The sequence below is a fragment of the Eleutherodactylus coqui genome, chromosome 1, assembly GCF_035609145.1.
Source record: "Eleutherodactylus coqui strain aEleCoq1 chromosome 1, aEleCoq1.hap1, whole genome shotgun sequence".
NCBI lineage: Eukaryota > Metazoa > Chordata > Amphibia > Anura > Eleutherodactylidae > Eleutherodactylus > Eleutherodactylus coqui.
In genome coordinates this window covers 195,700,040-195,713,638 of record NC_089837.1, presented here as the reverse complement: position 1 = coordinate 195,713,638, position 13,599 = coordinate 195,700,040, and the positions used below count along the sequence as shown (strand labels likewise).

Below are 13,599 nucleotides of genomic sequence, written 5' to 3'. Positions count from 1 at the left end.
ATAAAAACGTTATTCGTGTCAGAACCCCTTTAATGAAAGCGCCCACAAGTATAAAGTGCTAGGTGGTCTTAGGTCGAGTATAGGTAGTGCTAGCATTTTGGTTACAATTGTGTGCATTATAGTGATTTTTTTTTTTTTTGGGTGGCAGATTTACCAATTTGCGAAAATTGTAGTAATTTATAAGCTTACTCCATGAATTACTGCACAAATCATGTAATAATGGGCACTAGTAATAACTTCTCTTTCCGTTACAGTGAAGGTGTTGGAGTGGTAGACCTGACAGAATATGAAGACTCGCCAGTTAATGCAACAGTGATGCGTAGTGATGGGACAACTTTGTATCTTACAAGGTGTGAATATTAATGGAAAATGTCTCTAAAAATAGTCCTTTTTGGATGGTTTGGCAGTAATTATATTCCACAGGCTGATAAAGTGATGAATGTGCTCAAAATAAGTTTGTTAGAAAAAAATATTTATACTTACTTTAATACAAAATGCAGTCAGATGTTACATTTTCCTTTTGAAAGGGTATCAATACCTTAGATATTTATAATATATCCACAAGGTATGCTATAAATGCTTAATAGGTGTGGGTCCTATCTCTAATAACCCACTTTTTTCTCCAGAAAAACCCTGTGTCGACCTGAAGAACAAATGGAAACTTGGCTGTGCATGTCAGTGCCCCTCTTCATTCCCTTCTATGGAAGTCACTAAAACAGCCGTTTTCCTTCACTTCCTTAGAAGTGATTGGAGAGAGCCATGGTCACCTCTCCATTCATTCTTCACCTGTTTGTAGTGGCCTGAATACATGGACCCCTGTTCTGGAGATAGATATGGGTTCCACTTCTGGAACCCACATCTATCAGACATTTATGGCACATCCTGTGGATAGCCCTTTAAACAACTTAGAATATACACTCATTTGTATCGTATGAGTTACTACTGTCTTCTGAGTCTTTCGTATACTATATGTTCTGTTAAACCTGTTGACCACTAATTACTAATTTTCTGCACCACTTTCTTGTTTTTGTTGCAATAAATTCCCAGAGACATAGCTGCAGCAATTGACCGGAGACAGAAATACAACTTTGATGAAATGTTGTATGTGGTATGTACTTAGTTACTCTGCTTTATGAAAAGCAATTGACGTGTTACATAAGAGTGTTGTGGTGTTTTGTTAAAGCAGCCCTGTGGTTTCCAGACAAAATTCTGTCCTGAGGCCAGAGGAATCAAGGGGTATATTACCTGCAGTTGTTCTTCTCTGCTTTCCCTCTGATCCGCCAGTTACAGGGTGGTGTGTTTTTGGTTTTTTTTTTCCATCCAAGATGGCCAATGCAATCTTAAGACTTCCTAATCCCCACAGTGTGTTGGTAATTTTAGACTACTAATGCACTAAGCCTGATTTTTGATTGGCCAAACCTGCTCATGTGATCAGTACTGGCCAATTAGAGATTAATGTACAGTAAGTATTAAGAAAATTCCTGCAACAATCTTAGATGGCCAAAATTGGTAGATAGTTGAAGTGTCAGAGAAGAACAACTGCAGGTAGTATACCCTCCTGTCCCAGGACAGAATTTTGTCCCAAAACCGGAGGCAGACCTGTCTACTACTAGGACTTTCACGCTGACCACTTGACCACGTCTTCTGCTTTTATGCATTTGATATAATAGGCTGTATGTTCTTTGGGTGTTTTTTTTATATTTAGTCCTTTTCATTAAGAAGGAAATGTCTTTACAATTGCTTGATGCTCTTTTAAAAAAATGAGCTTGAGTGCTGAAGTAGGGAAGTATAAAGGCGCGTTTATGATGAGTAGACTAAAATGTATATATGAGTGTTTGTATATATGTGTAAAATATATATACATAGTCCACATAACCCCTTTTAAGTTGCAGTTACTTGTTTGGCTAATAGATTTTCTTTAGGGAGCAATTACACTTATTAATGTGGTCACTGATTATGCTTTAAAAAAAAAAACAAAAGTTAGACATAAGATGAAACGGAAATACTTCTTAAAAGCCTGAATAAGGGCCCATTCAAAGGGCCGTATATTCCGGCAGTGTGCTGTCTATGTAATCCATAAATGGCCCACGGCCACATAATAGCCTTTGATGCTATTCATGTGACTGACTTTTCACACAGCCCTATGCTCCTTATGGGAGAAAAAAGTCACTTGATTGTACTTTTTTGTTTGCTTGCATGGACACGAATCTGTCCGTGTACTGTGAGATGCAAGTTGTTGTGCCCCAGTTCCTCCGAGACTAAATATGACCTAATGATATGTTAAAAAGATAATTTGTACCTCAAATGTGAAAACATCATATATGATTAAATCATAAATTAAAAGCATAATGGCCATATTTGCTGGTCACCATTGTTGGTGTAAATCCTTTTTTAAAGGGAACATGTCATCGAAGCATCACACTGATTCATGAGATGCAGCGCTAATAGTGCCCCCTTTTCTCTTTTATAGACAGCTTGTTGCCTTCCCTGGTACACAGGAATCCTGCCCATCAAGGGAAAGGAGTCAGGGTTAAGCTCCCGACGGCTGCCTTGACTATCGCTCCTTACACAGGAGCGACAGTTGTTCAATTAAATGGAGGTGGAGTGGGCCTGGATCATTCGGCCCACCCAATTCAATTCACAGTAAACAGGAGTCACTCAAACATTGAGCGGCCCCTCATTACGTGGCCCGAAAATTGTGTGACTCTTAGTTCTGCTAAAAACCAAGGGGCTCCGACAGGTGAGCAATTTCTTGCTCAGTGCCCTGCCAGTGGCCGTGTGTACCCAGGATGACTTATGCCAAAATTAGCTGTGCCAAAACCGCCCTGTGTAAAAGTAGCCTTTAGCTCAGCAGCTCTTGAATCACTGACTCTTCCCAGCCGGCTGACTCTACTATGCTCCTTCGCATATGGCAAGGGGTGACTTTAAAATCTAATTGTGGAGGCCCACAGTCTCATTAGGAAAAAAGGGAGGTCATTAGAAGTGATTACTTTTTGAGCCCCTGTCGGTCAGTGATGTCAGTATTAGGGGGGAGATGGTGGTGAACGATTTCTTGTGAACCCTGAAAAAATTCTAAAAAATTTTTTTGTTAAGAGATTTGCATTACTATTTCAGTTAGGAAATGGTTAAACGGCAGCTAGTAGGGAAATGAATAATGGGTACATTGGTCAGTAATACAGCATGGTCAGTATGAAAAAACAAATGGGAATAAATGCTGGTAACAGTAACAGGATTGTCACATCGGTGGAATCCATGTTGGATTTTTCTGTCTCAAAAAATGCGTCTGAAGCGCAGATTTCTGTTGTGGATGCGTACACGTGGAGCCTCATGTGCATTTTGCCCTTTTTAATAGGTAAACTTGCAGGTGGATTTCCTGATGCATATTTGGGGATAGAGTCGGTGTCAAGAAGTGACATGTCACTTTTTTTCTGCACACAGAGTTGAATGCAGAAAATACTGCACCATATAAACTATGGCACTCTTTCACATTGAAAGTAGTAGGCGCATGGGGAAATGCAGATTTACACTTTTTTTGCGAATTCTGCATTGAATTCGCTGTGTGAATATACCCTAAAGTGTAGGTAGGGTAAAGTCCCCTGGTGCAAGCACCACGTCATGACGGACTCCTAGGGTGATGTCACATTGTGACGTGTTCTCGGCAGACTGTTTTTGCAGGGTGGTTTGCCATTGCTCTTCCAAGTCCTCTTTTACCCCCCAGCAAGCTGGGTACTCATTTTACCGACCTCAGGCTGAGTCAACCTTGAGCTCGGCTACTGGTTGTAAATTGCAATTGTGACCATTCTTTCTACAAATCTCCTATTGACATTTGTAACTAACATGTTCTATTTTCCTTTACCTTATCTGAAGACAGATAAAGCTCAACAGACCCATTTTGAGAATTTATTCAAAATTTTGAACAAACTTGGAGAAGATAAAGTAGACCGGTGAGTCTGTTATGTTTTTCTAGTTTTTATATAGATAACTCCTTTTAACCTTTCCATAGATGTCAGATTTAAACTGGCTTTCAGTTTGTACTTTTGGCAGAAAGCACTGCAGACATGTACAGGCATGCATAGTCACAGATTGCCAGATGCTATATTGAGACAGCAGTGTTTTCCCATTCGTTATCTTATTATTTGACTACATAACCCACAGCCAATCTGTCGGTCATGATATGAGGCGTTTGCACCAATATGTAACCATTACAAGAACAGCTAAAATCTGGCATCTAATGTCTGTGGCTAGTTATGGAATACAATATTGCTGGATATGTTATGAGGTCTACTTTACATGCTTCTCGGTGTTGAAGGGGTTGTGCGAGTTATTGACTGTTCCTCTGAACAGATCTTACATCTTGAAAAATAAGAAACAGCTGATGCTTACTGCTTCCCCTCCACTCTCCTTACTGACGCCATTTTTTAGGCCTCATGTCCACGGCATGCACGGATTTCCGCAGGGGAAGACCTGCAAGTCAGTGCAGAAATGACTTTTTCAAATGCTTGCCAGTGATCAGATTTTTTTTTTTTTTTTTTTTTTTTACGCATGGATGCACTGGGGATCGTCCACGCGGGGAAAAAAAGAATGCAAGCCCAAAGTGATTGCCTTTCCCCACCTCCCTTCTTGGTCTCCAAGCAATCAGAGAGTTACCTGCCTACAAATCTGCAGTTGAATTGCGGATGCATTGCAGATCGCTCGCTTCCATAGAGATTAATGGAGCCCCTCCGCACTGAATCCGTGGCATGTCCTAGCTTTGGGCATTCCTTCGCAACACCTCGCACCCCCCGTTGATTTCAATGAGGCCAGCAAAGCAACGCACAAATGTGCAAAGTGCACACAAGTGCAATGCAAGGTTTCCCATTGAAAGCGATGGGAAACACTCCACGATCTTCCGCTAATAGCCGCGGCGGAGGATCTCTACTTCCCTGTAGTCATACGAGGTGTTTTTAATATGAAAATGCCTCAAATCGCACGTTGGCGAGTGCGATATTGGGCCGAGTTTCACAAACCATTCTCGCTCACCCGTGTGAAATTAGCCTTGTTGTTTTGTTGCACAACAGCTTGGTGGAGTCACGTATATACACGTGGCTGTCCATCGCATTCCTGTGAACTGCTGCTACAAAACAAATGTCTGCCCTACTGACACTTAATTGTACTAAAGCAGTATGTTCCATATTTTCAAATATAACAATTTGCACGTGACGGTTGTCAAAACGTCAGATTGATCTGGATGCGGCATGGAGGACAACTAACTCTGACGCTCTCCAAGCAAAGCAGGTCTCGGAGAGCGGACCACGCATTTGTGGTTCCTGTCCATTGTTTTGGGGAGCTAAGAAAAACCTTAAATTATAAAAAAAAAAAAAAACAGTATATAGTAATATATTATAAAACTTTTTAATCCTGTAAAATTCCTAAAACAGAGCTTCAGAAGTGTACAGTCAGTGCATTACAAGTGCAGAAGAGCTTTGCTCTTAGTAGACATTCTTTGGCTGATACTGTGTGCAGGGGAGTCACAGAAAAAGGTACTCGTTAGCAGAAGCAATAAATATAGCTTTTAATAATCCAGCTAAAAAACACTATAATACCCTGTTGAGCCCTATCATCTATACTAAAGATAACAAGTGGGGTAACTGCCCTGAGAAGGACGACCCCGTGCTGGAACCTATCTCTGGATGACCCTATTACACCCTTAATTGAAGAGTACCAACACTTTTTTTTAATTTACAGAATAGGCGATTCCAATCATTTTTTGCAATAGGCTTTATCAACATTTCTCTTATAAAACTCCTCTTCTGCTATGCAGCTAGGTGAAAATAGGGCTTGTCATGATAGGAAGGTCTTCCAGCGGTAGACCACCTCACTGGGAAGCTTGCGGGCAGGACTTGCTGTAAAGTGCAGGACTTGCTGTAAAGTGCAGGACTTGCTGTAAAGTGCAGCACAAGCTTTTAGGCTATAGGCCGCCTGCAGACGGGCGGGTTGGATCCGGTGGCGAGAATTCTCGCCGCGGGACCCGACCCGAACGCCTGCAGGGACCAGCGCGTACTCACCCGCGCCCTCCAGCTCCGGCTGTTCGATGTGCCAGCTTGCCGGGCAGCCGGCGCATGCGTAGACCGGAGCCAGCAGCAGGTGAGTGACATTTCTGTGCGAGGCTCTGCGAGCCCCGCACAGCAATAGAGCATGCCGCGATTTGTGCAGAGGGCTATAGTGATTGAGCTCCTCTGGTGCAGGAAGACAATCACACTCTCCAACCTCCACCACCACCACCACCAGAGAGACACTCTAAAGTTTTGTCGGAGATTGTTTTGCTGTCGTTCTGCTTGAATCTATCTCGACATGGATAGAGCACTATGAATCTACATCTTTTAGATTTCGTCCATCGACGTTCAGATTCCCTTTTTATGGTGCCTGGCAGTCTCCAAATCCACCATTGCCTGATGGATCAGGTCTGCAATTGGTGAGACCTACCATTCTAAGGGCAGGGACCCATTTTATGAGGGCAGTGGGCGCTTCTTCGGCAGTTTACCACCAAGCATATGCTTTGCAAGTGTGTAAGGCTGCAACATAGCCTTACACATTGCATACCTCCACAAAGTGCACCTTGTAACATACTTTTGCATCCTCTGACGCTGCTCTCAGGAAGATTCTGTAGGCAGTAGTGCATTGATCACATTAGTTACCTTTCTCCCACTATAGGTATTGTTTTACTGTAAAATCATTTTCTCGTTCTGTGCGTTGGGAGACACAGCACCCACCCATAAATTTTTTTTTTTATGTGTGGAGCCTGTCTCTTCCTGTTTGGCTGACTTCCCTTTCTGCCTTATGATGTAGATACATTTATTTTGGGTTTTTCTGGTTTTGTTTCTTCCTCTGTGAGACTCCTCCTTACTCTCCACTCCTCCTGGGGCTTGCAAACTGATTAGCTTAGTGGCTGCAGGATGGTATAGCTGGAGAGAGGAGCTAACACTTTATTTTTTTTACTTAGTGTCTCCTCCTCGTGGCAACAGCTATAGTCTTACAGTTTTTGTTGTGTCCCCCAATGAACAAGACAAGAGATTTTACAGTAATAAAAATCTTTTAAAAGTTTTTAAAAAGTTGTCTTACTGGCTGTCTGTACAGTAAGTGATCCTGCCGTGTGTATGTAAGTTCAAAAACAACATCTGCAGTTTTCCTGGAAGACTGCTTAGAAACCTGAAGGCCTCATGTCCACGGGGAAAATCAGGCCCGCTCCGGATTCTCCATGTAGAATCTGCAGCGGGTCCCTCCTGCCCCGCGGACATGAGCGCTGAAAATAACAATAAATAAGAATAAACTCACCTCCCATCCGCTCCGTTTCTTCTCTTCGCTGCGGCGTCATCTTCTCTGCGTCGCGGCCGGATCTTCTTTCTTTGGCTCGGCGGATGTGCAGAATGACGTCGGTGACGTGCCCCGCGCATGCGCCGGCCCGAAGCAAAATGATCCGGCCGCGACTGAGAGAAGATGGCGCCGCGGAGAAGAGAAGAACCGGAGCGTGTGAGTAAAATCAGATTTTAGGTCTCCCGCGGATCCGGACGGCTTCCATAGGCTTCAATAGAAGCCCGCGGGAGCCGTCCCCGCGGGAGACCCGCATGAAAATGGAGCATGGTCCGGATTTTTTCATGCTCCATTTTTTTTTAAATTCCTTTTATTGACGATCCGCGGGTATTTATCTACCCGCGGGTGGTCAATGCATCCCTATGGGGTGCGGATCCGCGGGCAGGAGAAGAGTTAAAATCCGCTGCGGATTTTAATTCTTATTTTGCCCGTGGACATGAGCCCGAATGGTTTGGTTGTGGGACTGAATGCGGTGCCATGTATATAACACCATATATGAAAACGTAATGCCAAGCAATGCCGTGCTGGAGGGTATATTATTACTGTTCTGTCACCCTTCATTCAGAACAAATCTTCCTGATTATTCCATCACAACGTCTTTTTCACATGACTGTGTCCATCACCTTGTTTCCTTTTAGCTGTCAGCACATTATGTTTGGGCGAATAAAGGGAATGAAGACAAGAAGAGGGGAAGTCATTTTTTTGGACGATGTCTTGGATGAAGCACGTGCAAGGATGCTGCAAAATATGGCCAAAGCTGGAAGTAAGACTTTTAATTAAGTAAAACGGTTCAATTATGTAGCTAAATTAAAGTAGTAAAATAGTATCTAATCATCCAGAAGAGGGTATCTGGCAATAGTTTGGTATGTTTAGGATCACACAACGTATTGAGAAGGGTTCACTTAGAAGATCTGCAGTAGTGAAATCTCATTATGTGCTTGATAATCAACATTCTTTTCATTATTTAACACGCATTATAAATGGGGGTACTAAGAAAATGTTTAAATATTGGGTCATGTGGAAGACTGGAACTGATCCGGTCAAGTACAGTGAGAAAAGAGAAATATATGCCGTAAGAGAGAGGAATGAACAAATGGACAGCACCTCAAACTCAACAAAGGTAAAATATAAAGCTGAAAGCAAAGGACTAACCTGGCGTCCACAGCGACGCCCAATAAATGGTCAGCTGTCACGCCTGTAGTCCCCGTTATCACCTACTGAAGGAGGGGTCTAAATGTATAACACACCCTCCGTAGCAGGATTCCCAAAGGTAGATGAACACCAAAAAAAGCCGATGAATCCAATGAAATATCTTAATGATGCCCCAATAACATATAATAGAATTGCAAATGAAACTTAAAGATTCATATGCAACGCGTTTCAAGGTCCACCCCCCCCCCCCCCCCCCCCTCCTTCTCAAGCATAGATAAATCATAAGGCATACCTGGTCAGTAAAGAGAACAGGAGTTTCCTGTTTAGAAGGAGTGCAGATCTTCTGGAGCAGGGGAAAGCCGAGCCCCCTACACACAAATGTCACCCAGCGGGAGGGGACGCAAGGCATGAAACGAAGCGCTCCAAGCGGCGGTCGCATATTCGCTCTATTTTGATAAAGTATGAATGAACATTATGGTAATCAGGATAGAACTGGTATATAGGATATAACGCGATTAACACATGAAAGTATTGTAGTATATATAAAAATGCATATATAATAGGAAGAAAAAAAATGTATGTATGTAATTATAAATACCATATTTTTCGCCCTATAAGACGCACCTAGGTTTTGGAGGAAGAAAACAGGGAAAAAATACTTTGGACAGCTGAGTGTAAATGTAATGGTGGTCTTATTACTTGTCACCCAGCTTTCCAGAAGCGCTGAATGCTATGTCTGACTAGTTATAGCGGTGTATGTGGTATGAATGCTTGAGTAACTCTGCAGCTGACATTCAGGATCCTGGAAGAGCTGAGTGAATGATGATTCTATTAGTTGTCACTCAACTTTCCAGGAGCCCTGCATGGCATGTCTCATTATGGTTATGTATTGGTGTATACATTTGTGCATAACTAGGCACCAATCGGCTGTACCTACAGGCAGCTCTATCCTCTCCCCAATCTGCCTTGTAGCCGGCACGTTCGCTTTATAGGATGTACTGAAGAAAGTGTGTCTTATAAAGCGAAAAATACAGTAATTAATAAAGAGGATTTCAATAAATGCCACATGGGGAGGAAGAGTCTAAAAGGGGACCTGATAAATTCCACACAAGTAACAAACCCGTTTTGATAATTTGCAAAAGATTACTTTTGAAATACTTAACTGTTGAATTTAATCCCTGAAGTCTGGAGCTACTTTACATTCTCTTGGTGCGGTGCCAGACATCTCCACCGCAACGGACATTAGTACCCCTCTACTGTACTGCCAACCAGACTTCGGGATAGTTAATACCTCTTATGCATGTTAACCACTTGCTAACCTGTATGTTTGAAATCCTGAATAAACACATTTTGATAGTAAAAGGGGACCTGAGGAAGAAGGTTATATGAATGATGAGTAAATTAAATAGCATAATTACAACAAAAGGGTAAAATCAGATTTTCTCCAGGCCCTCATTCAAACTTTGGGTATCAACATATTGAGACGAAATATCCAATATATTTCCTTTGCCTTCAAACAGGAGAAAACGCCCGATCTTACTACTTCTAAGGGTGTAATTTTCATTTGAGAGGGGTCTTTATTATGAAAACTTAAAGACTAGATACGCTATGTTTGAAGTACTCATTATATATGCCTAGGCGATGCTCTTTCTGAGTATTGTAGTTTTTAAAAAGAGGAAAGTTTTTTGTAAAAAGGGACCGTGAAGGGGCTAAAATGTTTATAAAGGTCTTGTTTTTACGAAAAATGACCCTAGTTCTATCTGAAATTCACTATTTAATAAAGGAATCCCCTTTAGAATCCCCCAGTGTTTTTAGTCCAAATTTTCTGGTGTACACGCTGCAAGTTATACTGAGTAGTGAAAAGGGTCTTAAAAGTGGGATCCTTTTTCTCATGACTTTTTTTGTTTGGGAACCAATACACGGTCTACTTCTAGGGTCTTCCTATTGGAAGACTCAATCAATTCTGCAGGCTAACCCTTCTCTCTCAATTGTGTTTTTTTTTTTTTTTTTGGATTGTTCATTGTAAGTTTACTGTATTGACTTGCATTGCCCTGCCGGATGTCCAGATATTATTTGTATGTATTCGGAGGCATATGCAGTGTATACTGGACTATGCATGCTGAGCTGTCTTCAGGCAGGATCTAGCGCTAGCCCAGAAGCCAGTGCTAGTGAACTAGTGCTCTTCATAGGAGGCGGATGTGGCAGAGGGAATGATATGGGGAACAGAAAAAAAATAATTCAAAAGTACTTGGATACACTAGGAAGATTATTTTGGCCACTAAGGCTCACTCACATGGGTGTATTTTTCACGCATGTAGAATACAAAGTACACAGCAAATACATGCATATTTGCTGTGGATGTTAAATCCCCATAACTTATGTTAGTGCATATTATACACACCAATATAGGCTATGGTGGTAATGCACATAAAAAATGCAGGTTTCAGTTGCCCAATAGAAATCAATGGGCTTTTAGCACTGTGTATTATATACATGAAATTTACACACAGAAATATTAAATGCTGCTACGTAAAAAATAAAAAGGCAAATTACACGCCTTCATACAGCGGTGTCAATGGAAAAAGTAGTTCTAGCTCTTGGAAGACTTGGATGACATTGAAAATAAAAAAAAAAAATGTCTGCAATGGTAAGGGGTAGAGATGAGCGAACGTACTCGGATAGGCACTACTCGTCCGAGTAATGTGCCTTATCCGAGTACCGCTGTACTCGTGCTGAAAGATTCGGGGCGCTCCGCTGCTGACAGGTGAGTCGCAGCGGGGAGCGGGGCAGAGCGGGCGGGAGAGAAGGAGAGAAAGATCTCCCCTCCGTTCCTCCCCGCTCTCCCCTGCAGCTCCCCGCTCCGCAGCGCGCCCCGAATCTTTCAGCACGAGTACAGCGGTACTCGGATAAGGCACATTACTCGGACGAGTAGTGCTTATCCAAGTACGTTCGCTCATCTCTAGTAAGGGGTTAAACTATATAGAATTACATAAAATATAGACACTGCTGCCATTGTTGCAGCTAAAGCTATCCATTTGGGTTCAAGTACAATCAAATTACTAAGGACCACCTGTCCGTGCGTGAGTTACATGCTCCGCCCCTGATTACATGACTGAGGTCATCACAGGTCCTGTACGCACACTGCTGCTGTCCAGCTAGGTATTCATTAGTAATCTATAGCAATTGAGACCGCGGGGGTTTGTACAAGATGGAATACTAACAAACATCCACAGCGGCCGTGCGCATAAAGGACCTGTCATGATGTCACTTTCATGTGATCAGTCACCTGTGTGGGAGCAGTCCAGGGTCACATGACCAGGGGGTGATCAGTGTGTGCAGGGCTCTGCTGTGCTGCTTTTCATCCCGTGTGTGTGTGTGTGTGTGTGTGTGTGTGGCAGTGCTGTGTGGAGCATTGCACCACCAGAAACACTGGTACTATATAATTTCCTAATAATTACTAGTATATCATAGGAGTATAAAGTGATTGATTGTGGGTAGGACGACTTTTTCAGAGTAACTACAAAAGCACCATACACACAAGTTCTGAATTGTGTGAATAGGGGAAGTATATAAAGTGCTTTTTACTGCTGATTAGGCTCAATAGATACATTTACTCTCACGGTGTGTTAAATGTTTAACTCAGTGAATACCGGTACCAGGTGATAAGCCGGACAACTGTCAAGGCAGAGTGACCAAAGCAATATAACAATTAAACCTGTGTTTTGTGTGTGTCTGGGCCTAGAAACTTTCTGACAATGTGACATGTATTTAGTATGGTGCTTTCTGCAGCAACATGAATATGTTTTTCTCTAGATGTAAAGTTTCTAGACTCTTGTGTAGGGTATGTGGTCCAACCGCAGTGGTACAAAGGATGACATGCACAATATATAACTTATTAACCCCTTAGTGACGGCTGTAAAAACACTCTTCCTCGGGATTAAAGCTCCGCAGGCTGTGGACGTGACCGCTCCATGCTGTCAGTTCCCAGAGGTAGCAGACAACCTGGAGCTGTCATGGGGGACAGTGGGGAGCCTCTCACTAGTAATGCGATCGGTGTTATCCGATGGATAACACCGATTGCATAAAAGTAATCGGAAAGTGAAAAAAAGTTAGTTTTAGCTACCCTCACAGATCGGATCTATGAGGGCAGCTGAGCGTAATTACCCCCAACTTCCGCGATATCCTCTAGCGATGTGGTCCAAAAAGGACCTGACGCCGCCTTCTGCGCATGCTCGCCAGATGTATGATGTCACGTGCAGAAGGCCGGGAGGCCCGGTAGATTTGAAATCTCCTGGCTCCCAGCAATGGATAATGGTGATCACGGAAAAGTGGGGAAAAAAAGGTAAAGTTTCAGCTCCCCTCATGGATTGGATCCATGAGAGCAGCTGAAAATACTCACCTCCGTCATGGCCCGCGGCGACCTGGACCCTCCGCAGGCTTCTGCACATGCGCTGATGTGGCGTGCATACGAAGAAGGCCGGAGAGTCTAGCAAATTTTAAATCGCTCTGCATCTGGCTGTCAAAGATAGCCGAAATGCAGGGAGATATGATTGGGGACTGCTGTATGCGGTTCCCAGTCACATGTTCGTGGTAATCCATCAGATAACAGCAATCATGTAAAGTTAAAAAAAAAAAAAAAAAAGTTTAAAAAGTTAACGTTTCAGACTATGTATATGGTCCCCCCCTTCAACCTGATGTGATATCTTCACTATATACCAATATGAATCGGCTGGTACTCGGAAGATAAGCTCCTATTCATGCTACGCTTGAATCAGATCTAAATATTTTCCTCTCCCTACTTCGATGGCAACACTGCTGCACTTTCATATCAAAAGGCAGCCGTCAGGTAACTCTTGCCGAAACATCATTAAAAATCCTACCCAGAACATATTTAGTTCCCTTAATAATCCACGAGTATTCCCCAAGTACTTGACCAAATTGTTTGGGAGGCTGTAACTCCTCAGTGACACCCTCTCATATCTGGTGGACATGCCCGGTGGTGAGGTCTCTCTGGAGGCAGGTGACTAACCTCCTATCTAGAACCCTAGGCAAACCATTCTCCCTCTCTCCATCCCCTTGTCTTCTTGCCAACAAACCCAC

At 42.8% G+C, this 13,599-nt stretch overlaps 1 protein-coding gene across 2 annotated transcripts in view; it reads left to right on the top strand.

Moving 5' to 3' along the window:
* Positions 1 to 13,599, top strand: part of RARS2 (arginyl-tRNA synthetase 2, mitochondrial) — a 48,941-nt gene that overhangs the window by 22,344 nt on the left and 12,998 nt on the right. For both annotated transcript variants that reach the window (XM_066605190.1, XM_066605198.1), the window contains 4 exons: positions 255 to 350; positions 1,048 to 1,108; positions 3,868 to 3,944; positions 7,986 to 8,110. In XM_066605190.1, the coding sequence (XP_066461287.1) occupies positions 255 to 350; positions 1,048 to 1,108; positions 3,868 to 3,944; positions 7,986 to 8,110 (359 nt within the window). The remainder of the gene's footprint in view (positions 1 to 254; positions 351 to 1,047; positions 1,109 to 3,867; positions 3,945 to 7,985; positions 8,111 to 13,599) is intronic.